Here is a 13,871-nt window from a genome sequence, read left to right on the forward strand (position 1 = left end):
GGGGCCCCAGCCACATTCCAAAGAATGATGGACATCCTGCTGAGGCCCCACCAGCCATATGCAGCAGCCTACCTGGACGACCTCATCGTCCACTCAGAGTCATGGGAAGAACACCTATCCCGGTTACGGAGGGTGCTCTTAGATCTTCGACGGGCTGGGCTCACAGCTAATCCCAAGAAATGCCACCTGGGTCTAGCCGAAGCCAGATACCTCGGGTTCCACATTGGACGAGGTCTCATACAGCCACAGCAAAACAAGGTCAAGGCACTACAGGAAACTCCACAACCCACCACAAAGACCCAGGTACGTGCATTTCTGGGGTTAGCGGGCTACTATAGATGTTTCATACCTAACTTCTCATCCATAGCCAGCCCTTTGACAGACCTGACCAGAAAGGGGCAGCCGGAGAGGATAAGATGGACCAAGGAAGCCGACGATGCGTTCCGAGCCCTAAAGAAGTCCCTCACGTCCTCACCGGTACTGCACGCACCTGACTTCGGCTGCCCCTTCATTCTACAGACGGATGCTTCCGACTCGGGCCTGGGCGCGGTCCTCTCCCAGGTCCACGGCGATGAAGAACATCCCATAATGTACGTGAGTCGGAAGCTGACCCCCGCAGAGACCCGCTACGCAACGGTGGAGAAGGAGGCCCTGGCGATCAAGTGGGCAATCCTGGAGCTAAGGTACTATCTCCTTGGCAGGAAATTCACTCTGGTGACCGACCACGCCCCGCTACAATGGATGGCGACAGCGAAGAACAACAACGCTCGGGTCACCAGGTGGTTCCTGTCGCTCCAGGATTTCAACTTCGACGTACAACATCGAGCCGGGGCCTCCCACGGAAACGCAGACGGACTCTCACGGCTCTGGTCAGGATGGGCAGGTCTGTCGAAACATTCTACCCCCCCTCTCAATACACTGCTCTTCCTTCGCAGGACACCCAGGACCAGGACGACGCTAAGGGGGGGGGAATGTAGCGAGCCATGTAATACCACGTCGCCCTGGGCACAAATCCACACCAGCTGGATCTCTCATCAACCTCGGATCGCTCACAGCTGGACCTCATCAGCCAGGGAGAGATATAAGCTAGCCCCACACAGACGGAAGTGAGCTTCATTTGACATGACTCCCTGCGCTAACGCTTGTCTCTCTCTGTCTCTCCCACAGCCGAGTCCAGCTCGTGACCGATCCAACACTCTACTTCTCACCAGCCTTCACCATCTCCCCGGAGCACTTGAGCACGCACCTTTAAGAAGAGCACTCATTCACCCCAATATCACTTGTAAATAAAGGCACCCTCCGGGGCATTGTTTGTAACATTATCTACGGTGTTTGTGTTTTCCCTCTGCCTCGCTACAATATATATATATATATATATATATATATATATATATATATATATATATATATATATATATATATATATATATATATATATATATACATATATATATATATATATATATACATATATATATATATATATATATATATATATATATATATATATATATATATATATACATACATATATAGTATTCAGCTTCAAAAGAGCAATAAAAACATACAGTAGGTTTATTAGGATAAAGATAGATTAATTAGGGAAGTGTTTGGACAACATACTGGCTTGTTCTGTAGCCTTTTGAGAGAAAAAAAAAATCCTTAAGGGAGCTAATAATATTGACCTTAGACATATTTTTTTTAGTACAGCCAAAGTAAAAGAAATAAGACTCAGAAAATACTCTAAATGAATAAATTAATGACTAAACGAACCAATAAATGAACACATAAATAAATGAATGAACACATAGATGAACAAATGAATGAACAAAGGAATTAACAATGAATAAACAAATGAATGAACGCATGAATGAATGCATGAATAAATAAATGAATGAACAAATGAATAAACGAATGAATAAGCAAACAAACGATTGAATGAACTATTGAAGGAATGAATGAATGTACACATGGATGAACAAATGAATAAACAAAGGAATGAACAATGAATAAACAAATGAATGAACGCATGAATGAATGCATGAATAAATAAATGAATGAACAAATGAATAAACGAACGAACGAACAAACAAACGAACAAATAAATGGATTAATAAATAAACACATGGATGAACAAATGAACAGATGAATTCATGGATGAATGAATGAATGAATGAATGAATGAATGAATGAATGAATGAATGAATGAATGAATAAACACATGGATAAACAAATAAACAAAAGAATGAACAGGATGGAACAAAATAATAAATAAATGAATGAATGCATGAAAACAAATTAATGCATGAATGAATGAATGAACGAATGAATGAACTAATGAACGAATGAATGAATGAATTAATTAATGAATTAATTAATTAATGAATGAATGAATGAATGAACGAATAAATGCATGAATGGACAAATAAATGAATGAATGAATGAATAAATGAACGAACACATGGATTAACAAATGAGCAAATGAATGAACAATGGAAGGAACAAAAGAATAAAGAACGAATGAAAGCAAGCATGCATGAGCGAACAAATAAATGAAATAATGAGCAAATGAATGAACAAACACATGATGAATGAATGAATGAATGAATGAATGAATGAATGAATGAATGAACAACAAATGGATGAATGGATGGATGAATGAATGAATGAATGAATGAATGAATGAATGAATGAATGAATGAATGAATGAATGAATGAATGAATGTATAGATGAACGCACAAATAAACGACCGAACGCACAAACAGTGCAGTAATAATGATTATATTTTTAGCTAGAATGTTTTATTTACGAGTCTAGCTGGTGAGGGGAAATCATTATGTGTGATGTACTGTACACACATAGACTGAGGTGATGCACCGGAATGTCAGATTATAGCTGCTTCATAAATCATAGCTGGTACTGTCTATTACATGGCATTTAAAAAGACAACATCTCCTGTAAAGCAGACTATTCTTCGCAGCGGTGGTCCCATTGTGTCTGGAATCTGTATCTCACACAGCAGGAGAAGATTTGACCCGTCTATGCTGATCAACACCATATTGTATAGTTAAAGTCAAGTTTAAACAACACAGCCATGATGCGTAATGTGTTTTAGGGTTGAATATGTACAATATGTCTGCAAAAACACACTGTGCTTGTTTGTTTTTCTGTCAAAATGACGCAAAGTCTTTTAGATAATCAGTCAATGCTTTTTAAAACTCAAATGAGTGCTGTTTAATGCAACCTCTACACCCTCTTCCAAATTAAATGCAGAAACTAGATCAAGTTTGTGGTGCAATGTGGCATTTACAAGACATATGTGATGTTTCAACTTCACATATTCATCTGGTTAACTGCAGAATGGATATATGCAATTATAGAACATGAGGGAGAGAAAGAGAGAGAGAAACAGAGAGAGATCTTAACCATACTGAAGCCTTTAGCCATCTGTTTACATTATATAAACTTAAACCGTCATGTTTAATCGTGGAATTTATGCAGAAAAAAACATCATTGCATGCAATACTGTGCCGAAAATTCAACCAATCAGAGAGCTGTATTGAAAAACATATGCCCAAACAGACCTTTAGCTCTGCCCATTCTGACATGTAGTCCCACAAACACATAACTGAGTTGATCTTTATGTGCTCTCAATATGCAAACACAGAAATATTGCAATAAATTTACATTAACTTTAGATATTATTTAAGTAACTTTGCAACTATTTTCAACAGGCAGTGATTACAATTTTAATAGACTGTCTGCCTAATATCTGCTAACACTTTATTATTTCATTTTTTTTATTTTTATATTTTTATTTTATTTATATATATATATATATATATATATATATATATATATATATATATATATATATATATATATATATATATATATATATATATATTGAATTTTATTTATATATTCATTTTTCGTTGGCTTAGTGCCTGATTTATCAGGGGTTGCCACAGTGGAATGAACGACCAATTACTCTGGCATACATGTTATGCAGTGGATGCCCTTCCATTATTTAGTTTAGTTTCATTTAATTTATACTGACCATATAATAAACTTTGCAACTGCTTGTCAGAATATTCAGCTACTGTATCCATATAACCTTACAGTCTGCTGATACTCTACTCATATTCTAATGATAGTTTGTTGACATGTTTTTATTCAATTACCTGTAGTTAAAAAAAAATAATTGGTCAAAAGTGGACAATAAAAAAGTAACCTGCATGGCTTCTACACTCACCGGCCACTTTATTAGGTACACCTGTCCAACTGCTCGTTAACACAACTTTTAGCCAATCACATGACAGCAACTCAGTGCATTTAAGCATGTAGACATGGTCAAGTCATTCTGCTGCAGTTCAAACCGAGCATCAGAAAGGGGAAAGAAGGTGATTTAACTGACTTTGAACGTGGCATGGTTGTTGGTGCCAGACGGGCTGGTCTGGGCATTTTAGAAACTGCTGATCTACTGGGATTTTCACACACAAGCACCTCTAGGGTTAACAGAGAATGGCCCAAAAAAAAAGAAAAAATCCAGTGAGGGGCAGTTCTGTGGGTGCAAATGCCTTGTTGATGCCAGGGGGTTGCAAGACTGGTTCGAGCTAATAGAAAGGCAACAGTAACTCAAATAACCACTTGTTACAACTGAGGTATGCAGAAGAGCATCTCTAAATACACAACACGCCCAACCTTGAGGTGGATGGGCTACAGCAGCAGAAGACCACACTGGGTGCCACTTCTGTCAGTTAAAAACAAGAAACTGAGGCTACAATTGGCACAGGCTCACCAAAATTGGACAATAGAAGATTGGAAAAACATCCCCTGGTCTCATGAGTCTTGATTTCTTCTGGTAGGGTCAGAATTTGGCATTAACAGCATGAAAGCATCAATCCATCATGCCTTGTATCAATGGTTCAGGCTGGTGGTGGTGGTGTAATTGTGTGGGGGATATATTCTTGGCACTCTTTGGACCCATTAGTACCAACTGAGCATTGTGTCAACACCACAGCCTACCTAAGTATAGTGCTGACCATGCCCATTCCTTTGAGACCACAGTGTACCCATCTTCTGATGGCTACTTCCAGCAGGATAACGCACCATGTCATAAAGTGCAAATCCTCTCAGACTGGTTTCTTGAACATGACAATGAGTTCACTGTACTCAAATGGCCTCCACAGTCACCAGATCTCAATTCAATAGAGCACATTTGAGATGTGGTGGAACGGGAGATTCCCACCATGGATGTGCAGCCAACAAATCTGCAGCAACTGCGTGATGCTTTTACGCCAATATGGACCAAAATCTCGGAGGAATATTTCCAGTACCGTTTTCAATCCATACCAAGAAGGACTTAAGGCAGTTTTGAAGGCAAAAGGGGCACAAACTCAGTATTAGTAAGGTGTACCTAATAAAGTGACCAGTGAGTGCATACTTAATAAACAACTGAAGAGGTTTGAAACTAGTCCCACTGAAAAAGGGGGTGGAAACAAATGTACTCTGCTGTAAATAAAACACAGCTATTGACAAATTGGCTTCAATTACCAGAACTTTTGTTTTATAAATAGAAACCATTACCTTTGTCAAAAGAAACACAGCCATTTTTTCAGAAAGTTCAGAACTGAGTCTAAATTGTCAGCTTTGGAAGAAAAAAATCTTTTTAAAAGAAAAAATGAAAAGCAGTAACTTTAATCTGGAGAAGATTAAACAATGAGCACAGCTATCAAATAAGCACAGCTATCATTCAAAATAATGATAGCTCTGCTTGCATAAATAATTATTTTGGTAATACAAATAAGCACAGCTATCATTCAAATAAAATACCTTTGACTATTCTAAGCAATGCAGTTTGACTTCTTGACTCTTTTGTGTGGTTTGATTGCATGCTAAGGGCTCTGCTGTGTTGGATGATTTGCTCAAGTGCGCTGCTTACTTTACTGCCACATCAATGCACTTTTTAAATTCTATATGAAATGCATATGCTGCGAGTGTGTTAGTCATGATTTGCTTGAAGCGCTTGTCATTGCTCTAGTCATCCATCCGTCCACCCCTGCTGCACATCTCTTCTGAATCCTGGCACCCAAACAGAGCCTACAGCTGTTCTACCTTTCCAAAATGCCAGTCTATCTCTCAGTCAAAGTCTGAGAGCAGCCCTGTGTGAAAGCCACATCCACCATCATGTTACTCTGCTTTTGTGGTGCTCTTTTACTGAAATCAGAAAACAGAGGGCTCTACAACACTTATGTTTATTTTGTTAATTTAATTGGAAAGGTAGCAAATAAAATCTAATTAAATTAAATTAAAGAAGCAAATTCTAAATAATATATAAAGAATAGTACAGTAATGGTCAAATTTTTTTGTTTGCACTTTAAAGACCCCCTATTATACATTAAAAGGGTCATATTTTAGTTGTAAGGGTCTCCAACAACAGGCTGATATGCATACAAGGTCAAAAAACACTTTTATTGTCTTATAATATGCATTTATGATATTGTTCAGCGATTCATTTGTTCCCAAACCCCTCCTTAGCGCGAAGCTAATCTTCACTGATTGGGCCGATGACAGCCTGTTGCGATTGGTTGACAGCGTTCAGCGCAACAGAGTGAAGTACCCAGCTTATCAACAATATTAAAGTAGTCAGAGTGCATAGTGTATGTGTAAGCATTCCTGCCAACACTCCAGTTTTTCCCGGGAGTCTCCTGTATTTTAGACCAATTTCCAATCACCCACCCACTTTGTTAATTATCCCGGAAAACTCTCGGTATTTCAACCCTGACCCTGTAATTACTTCCAATAATATCCAGCAGAGCACAGCGTCTTCATGACTTCATTCAACTGTCTGCTACAGTACTTGTCTTCCTCTTTTTCTTTGCTAAGTTTAGTGGGCGGGGCCGCAGATTTTAATTTTCTAGGGCTTGTGCGTGCAACAATTGGGCGGGGCTTAAGATTTGTATCGACGTCACGCCGAAGCGGCTAACGACTCTTTATCAAGATTAAAGCACTATGGGTTGACTCTTTTATAAATGAATCAATAGTTTTAAACACTGTCTACTTTCAGATTTAAGCCTTAGCTGGATATTTCACTTTACTTAGAGCTGTGAAAGGTCATTCTCAAAAATCCATAATAGGGGCTCTTTAAAATGTAATTTTTTTTCTTGCCGGTGAAGGTAAAGCTTATAATTTTCAGCATCTATTATTACCATTTTTATTATTACATAATCAATCAGAAAGTATTTTAATATTCTGATTTGGTGCTAAAACCATTTTATAAGATTATTGCAAATTTCTATATCATAAAAATACTAATAATAAAAATAATAGCTGTTGTTATGTCATTCAGCAACTTTGCATTAAATTAATTCAAGTAACATTTTTTTGTTTCACAAATATTGTTATTTTTGAGTTTAAATACACTTATCGTTTGAACATTTTTTTTAATCCTAAATAATTATCATACTTTACATATAATTTTTTTACTAATACAATATAGTTGCTAACGCAGACGCTAAAATCAACATCTATTAATAATTCAGAACCAATAAAAATTGATGGCATCACATTGTCAAAACACTAATTAATAAAATATTGGAGGAGCAAAAATATCAAAGCTGAAATAATTTTTTTTTTAATACGGTCAGTATTTAGAAAGGCTAACTGCGTTCACACAGAAGGCACAGAGAGCGTCAAAATTCCCTCTGGCTACCCTGGCGACAATGCTGTCTGCCTTCACAGATCCGGCAAGGAAATGGTCACAATATGTCTGATAATATTTTTTTCTGTCTTATTTGTTTTATTTTGGCTAGAATATTTTTTTAAGGCCAAAATTATTAGCTCCTTTAAGCTGTATATTTTTCAGACTGTCTACAAAACAAACCATCATAATACAATAACTTGCATAATTACCCTAACTTGCCTAGTTAACTTAATTAACATAATTATGCCTTTAAATGTCACTTTAAGCTGTATAAAGGTGTCTTGAAAATTATATAGTAAACTATTATTTACTGTCATCATGGCAAAGGTAAAATAAATCAGTTATTAGAAATGAATTATTAAAACTTTTGTGTTTAGAAATGTGTTGAAAAAAAAAATCTTCTCTCCATTAAATAGAAATTGGGAAAAAAATAGACAGGAGAGCTAATAATTCAGGGAGGCTAATAATTCTGACTTCAAATGTATGTAACATTATTGCACATCAGTAACTTGCCTGTACTTATTTTTATTTAAGTGCCTGTAAGAAAACACTGTAAAAAAAACAGAAAATCTAGCGATATTAAAATGCTTGGGAACAACTGTGGTCGGAACCAAAGTTCACATGACTGTGTTTTCTGGAATCCTCTCTAGTGGTGCACTTCTGAATTCTGATTGCTTGCCGCCAGACCAAGTCACAGCTCATAACCATAAAGTTGACTTGATTTCAGCTCTCCTCAATGCTCACACTGGCGAAGACGCACTGCCGCTTATTTCCGCCAGCTCCCATAGAAAATGAATGACTTCTAGTTACTTTGACGCTCTCACTGCCTTGGGTGTGAATGCACAGTAATGTTGATTAGACTAATAAACATACATCCAGCCGATATGATAGTATTTTAAAGTTGGAGTCAATTTTGCCCCACATGTTACTAAATAACAATTAAATTTCATTCATTCATTCATTAAATTCATTTTTATTCACTGCACTGGAATACATGACATATACAGTTGAAGTCAGAATTATTAGCCCCCCCTGAATTATCAGCCCCGTTTATTTTTTCCCCCAATTTCTGTTTAACGGAGAGAAGATTTTTTTTCTACACATTTCTAAACATAATAGTTTTAATAACTTATTTCTAATAATTGATTTATTTTATCTTTGCCATGATGACAATAAATAATATTTGACCAGATATCTCTTAAGACACTTCTATGCAGCTTAAAGTGACATTTAAAGGCTTAACTAGGTTAATTAGGTTAACTAGGCAAGTTAGGGTAATAGGCAAGTTATTGTATAATGATAGTTTGTTCTTTAGACTATCGGAAAAAAAAAATATATATAGCTTAATAATTTTGTCCCAAAAATTGTTTCTAAAAAATTAAAAACTGCTTTTATTCTAGCCGAAAGAAAACAAATCAGACTTTCTCCAGAAGAAAAAAATATTATCAGACATACTGTGAACATTTCTTTGCTCTGTTCAACGTAACTTAAATATTTAAAAACGAAAAAAAAATTAAAAGGGGGGCTAATAGTTCTGACTTCAACTAAATGCCATTTATTCCAGTGTAGTATGTATATATGCATGTCATGTATATATGTTTGTGTGTGTGTATATATATATATATATATATATATATATATATATATATATATATATATATATATATATATATATATATATACATACATTTTTTATTATTAATACTAATTAAATAAATTTTTTTATTATAATTTATCATTATTTAACTATTATACATTCATTTTTTAAAATAAATATTTAAATTCACATATCAAAATAAAATTTTTTGTTACAAATATCAATATTTATTCAGTATTTTCAATAAAATTTATGAATCCTTAGCTACTATGTTTTAAACCATTAAAAATTAAATATTATTCCAAATAACTGACCACGAGTGTACATTATCTAACCTACAAAAATCAATGCTAGACCACATAAACCATCTCACTTATATTTCTCTGCATTGCATGGCAAATGGATAAACGGCCAGGCTTTTATTTCTACCTGTGGTCAGAAAACAGAAATCCTAAACTAGTTGACAGCAGCCACAGACAGACTGCAATGTCAGTCAAACTCAGAATCAGATCCCCAAGCTTGGTCTCAGAGTCACATTGTGCTGCTCTTTCCCAGAAACATCCAGTGACCTCCATGTTTTATGTGACCCAGAAGAGCCCTAAATTCCCCTCTTAGTAACACTACACACTCCACTGGAGCTGTAAAATACAGGTGTTGTGCGGATAGTGCAGTTCTGTCCTTTAAAGCACAGCACATACTCCAAGCACAAACAATCATGTTTAATATGAACAGTTTTACCAAACAATACAGCCAATTCTTAATAACAATTTACAATAAGGTTAAATTAGTCAATTTTGTACAAATGCAACTAGTAGTATTTAATTTGTTTACTAACATGAACAAACAATGAACAATACATTTATCATAGTATTTTTTTAATTGTTGTTAACGTATGTTAATCGAAAAAAAAGTTATTTATTGTCAGTTCAAGTTTACACACATGGCATTAGCTAATGTTATTACACGGCTGTCTGGAATACTCAGTTCTGATTGGATAGTCGCAACATTGATTCTGTGTACATGTGATTCTGAGAAAACAACCGCTGAATAAAAACGTTTCATCCGGGAACTTCAAATCACCTTGATCGTCAATGAATACGTTGACATCCATATACTTACATCCACATTTATACGCGTCTGTGTGTCTTTCACGCTACTGTTTTTGACCGTTTGGCACAGTTTTGTAAATGAATAATACATAGGTTAGTATTTGCTCCATTCAGCTGGTTTAGTTTCTGTCAATTATTTATTTATTTTTTTACTTTTTGACACCATCTTGTGACTGAATAACATATAAGACTTTATCCTAACTTAAAACCACTATGATTACTTTTATGCAAACATTTCCACACTTATTGCAATCCCTTGCAAATGGATCATTTCAGGTTTGTTCCTTTATGAATGAATTGATTAATGTTTTGTGGTAATATTTTGAGAAGAGCAGTCACGAATTGCACTTGTAAGAAAAATCTACGATCTCAAAAAGCATACACAGCAGCCTCTGGTGGATTCGCGAAAACAAAAACTGCCACAAAAAAAAAGTAGCTCCTGGGACATATTTGCTGCTCTCTAGAAATTTATTTATGGGTACGTAATGAGAATGAGCCTGGGTTGCAAAATGATTGACAATGATTAACAGTTCATTTTTTTTGTGTACTGAAATAAAACAAATAAATTGTGCATATATAACTAGAATTGTGTTGTTTCAGATCATTTTAAACACTGAATGAAAAAATATTAAAAGATGATTCATTGGATTTGCAATTTTTTTTGTGAACAATTTATTTGAGGTGAATTTAAACAAACAAAGTTGAACATTACTAAATGTAATTTGTTTGTTTACAGTAAGTTCAACTACTTTAATAAATAAATTCAAATAAATTGTTTGCAAGAATTTTGCAGACATCATTTTTTTAGTGCAAGCAGTTTGAAAAAGCACTATATATATATATATATATATATATATATATATATATATATATATATATATATATATATATATATATATATATATATATATATATATTTATTTTTTATTTTTTATTATTTATTTTTTTTTTTTTGAGTGAAAGCTTGTTTAAGTGAGCCTGAGAACTAACAATCTTTTGTTTCCACAGAAAACAACAACATCATGTAAGTTTGGACAAACATGAAGATTATATATGAATATGTGGTACAGGAATGTTCATTTCTAAATGAAACGCTGCTGCTTTAAGTGATAGTCTTCTCTTTGTATTGCACACCTCTTGGTTCTTCATTTTAATGTTCTTGAGTCTCCTTGAGTGGCCTTATCGTCCTGAGGGGCATAATTAGTCTTACGTAAGTCTGCTTTCACCAAGAAAGCGTTATCATAAAGCAATCTCCAGAATGATGTCAAGGGACCGTGCGCAGATTGGCTGATTTTTTTTTTTTTTTTTTTTGCAAACAAGAAGAAAATAAAAGAGCATATACAGTACAGCAGTGTTTGCAACAGCAGTGCTGATGCCTGTCAGTGCTCTGACAATATTGGAGAAGAGTATGCCAGCTTTAAGCCAGAGCCTGGAGAGATGATGGTTAATTCTGCTCAGTGTGTAGGTTTTGTTTTAGGGAGGGGACGCTGTATTTGCTGCGCGGACACAGAAGGCTTTGATCTTCGCCAGTCTAACAGCCTCAGTGCATTCAAATTGGCAGCTTATTTATTGCTTGATTGCTGAAGCTCAAAGGATTCAAGGAACAGGTGGGGTTTGTGCAGTTGGGCCACGGAAATCGGTCTTAAATGACAACGCTCTGGCAGAAGGCCTCTAAAAATCCAGCTGTCTGTAAAAAAAAAAATAAAACAATCAATGAGAGGCTTGGTTTAAAGTGATTTGGGCTTAACTGAGAAGGACATCAACCACGCACTGAAAACTAAACATATACTATATTGTGCTTCAGTGTACGTTTTTTTAGGCAGCCAGACATATAGGGTGTCTAAATATAAACGAGTTATGTAAAAGTAAATGTGAAATTATTGACTGCCAGTCTATATACCATATGTTACATTCTAACTGTACTACAATAATAAGACAGCAGGTAGGTGTTAAAGGTCCAGTGAAGGGCTTTGTAATGTGCATTTTTATTCAGTGTTTAACATAATCCCGACTGAAATATAAATAGAGGATGGGACGTAGTGTGGCTCCTCCCCTTTGTAAAAAAACAGCCAATAGCATTTTGCTTTATCACCGCTCTGCCAGTGAGAGTAGTTGAGCTCAAGTGCATTAAATGTGAAGTATCTTGAAGGGGGCGGGGCTTGTCAGCTACTAAAGAGCTTTTGATTGGTCACGATTTGATGAGAAACCAAAGTATAAGTTGGCGTGAATAAAACCATTGGTGCATTTAAGCAAAAGCTTTCCATGTGTATATCAGTTTTAGATCTTCTAAACGCAGATTTTATCTCTGTTTTGGAGCACACTAGCTTATAGATATCTTAAAAACGAACAATACTGATACTAACATTTAAAACACTTTATTTTAATTTTATGGGACATATACAGATTATTCATTAAAAATGCACGTTTTTTTTATTTATTTATTTATTTTTTGTTTATTTTGTTTTTTTAGATACTTTTATATCATTTTTAAACAATATATTCTATTTAAAATGTCAAATTTGTATTTTGCAATAAGTGTAATTAGATACTAGGGATGCAACAATACAGTTAGCCCTCGGTTTAATACATACCTCGGTTTTTTGACACGGTTTTCAGTTCAGTTCGGTTATCATGGCTCGATACATGTTTTTTTTTTTTTTTTTTTAATTCTATAGGCAATATAACAATAATAAGAGGTTAAGGAGAAAAAATAAATAAATAAAAATGATTTATTGCAATACTCATTTTGTTTAACTTAAAAGCCAAGAACAGTAAACTAGTTCCTAGTGTATTGTATTTTAAAAAAAAAATATTAACACTGAAATCTCACAGCTGCTGGTAGCCCATGTACAAACTGGGGAACACATACATTCCTATATTTTGAAAGTAAACATGTGAAGTTAATAAAGATTAATTGGCTATTTCAAATAAACATATTTGTATGTAAAGTAAGTAAATTTGTATGTGTAAGTAAAGATAAATTAATCTTAATTATCTCGGTGCTGAAAAAATGTAAGACTGTAGTCTGTAACGCGGATCGAGTGCTTTTATAAGATGACAAAAGCCTGCATCTCCAATCACTGAAAAGGCTGCAAATCTTTAGCAATAAACACCCGCACTGCCTTTGTCATATTTATGTGTCTCTCGGAACCAGTTGGGTAAGTTTGCTGGGAGGATTTAGCGAGGGATTGTTGCTATTTGGAAGACTTTATTACCTTCTCTGCTATCTTGCCTTCAGACATTGCTGGGTGATGTGTAGTCATGGTTATACGTGTAAAACAATGCTTGCACACAGTTATTTTTTGTTCACAGGTTTAGTATATTTATCACCAAAACCGAAATTTGAAAGACGCCGGCGCTTCGTCGAACTGTTTCCTCAGCCTCACTTCACCGCCGCTTACCATGATAAAGTGTGGAATGATGGTTAAGCGCCCCCTAACTTTAGAGCATAGTGATTGG

The 13,871-nt window shown here is 35.2% G+C and overlaps 1 protein-coding gene across 15 annotated transcripts in view; it reads right to left on the minus strand.

Moving 5' to 3' along the window:
* The window catches only part of tsnare1 (T-SNARE Domain Containing 1), a 506,388-nt gene that overhangs the window by 305,354 nt on the left and 187,163 nt on the right, over positions 1-13,871 (minus strand). For 4 of the 15 annotated variants that reach the window (XM_087284989.1, XM_087284991.1, XM_087284990.1 and 1 more), the window contains one exon: positions 11,767-12,099. The exons of the other annotated variants lie outside the window; for them this stretch is intronic. In XM_087284989.1, the coding sequence (XP_087141115.1) occupies positions 12,055-12,099 (45 nt within the window). In that variant the 3' untranslated portion in view covers positions 11,767-12,054. Of the gene's footprint in view, positions 1-11,766; positions 12,100-13,871 lie in introns of those variants that run through there. 15 annotated transcript variants of the gene reach the window in all.

Source organism: Danio rerio, chromosome 16 (genome assembly GCF_052040795.2).
Source record: "Danio rerio strain M-AB ecotype USA chromosome 16, GRCz13ab, whole genome shotgun sequence".
NCBI classification, from domain to species: domain Eukaryota; kingdom Metazoa; phylum Chordata; class Actinopteri; order Cypriniformes; family Danionidae; genus Danio; species Danio rerio.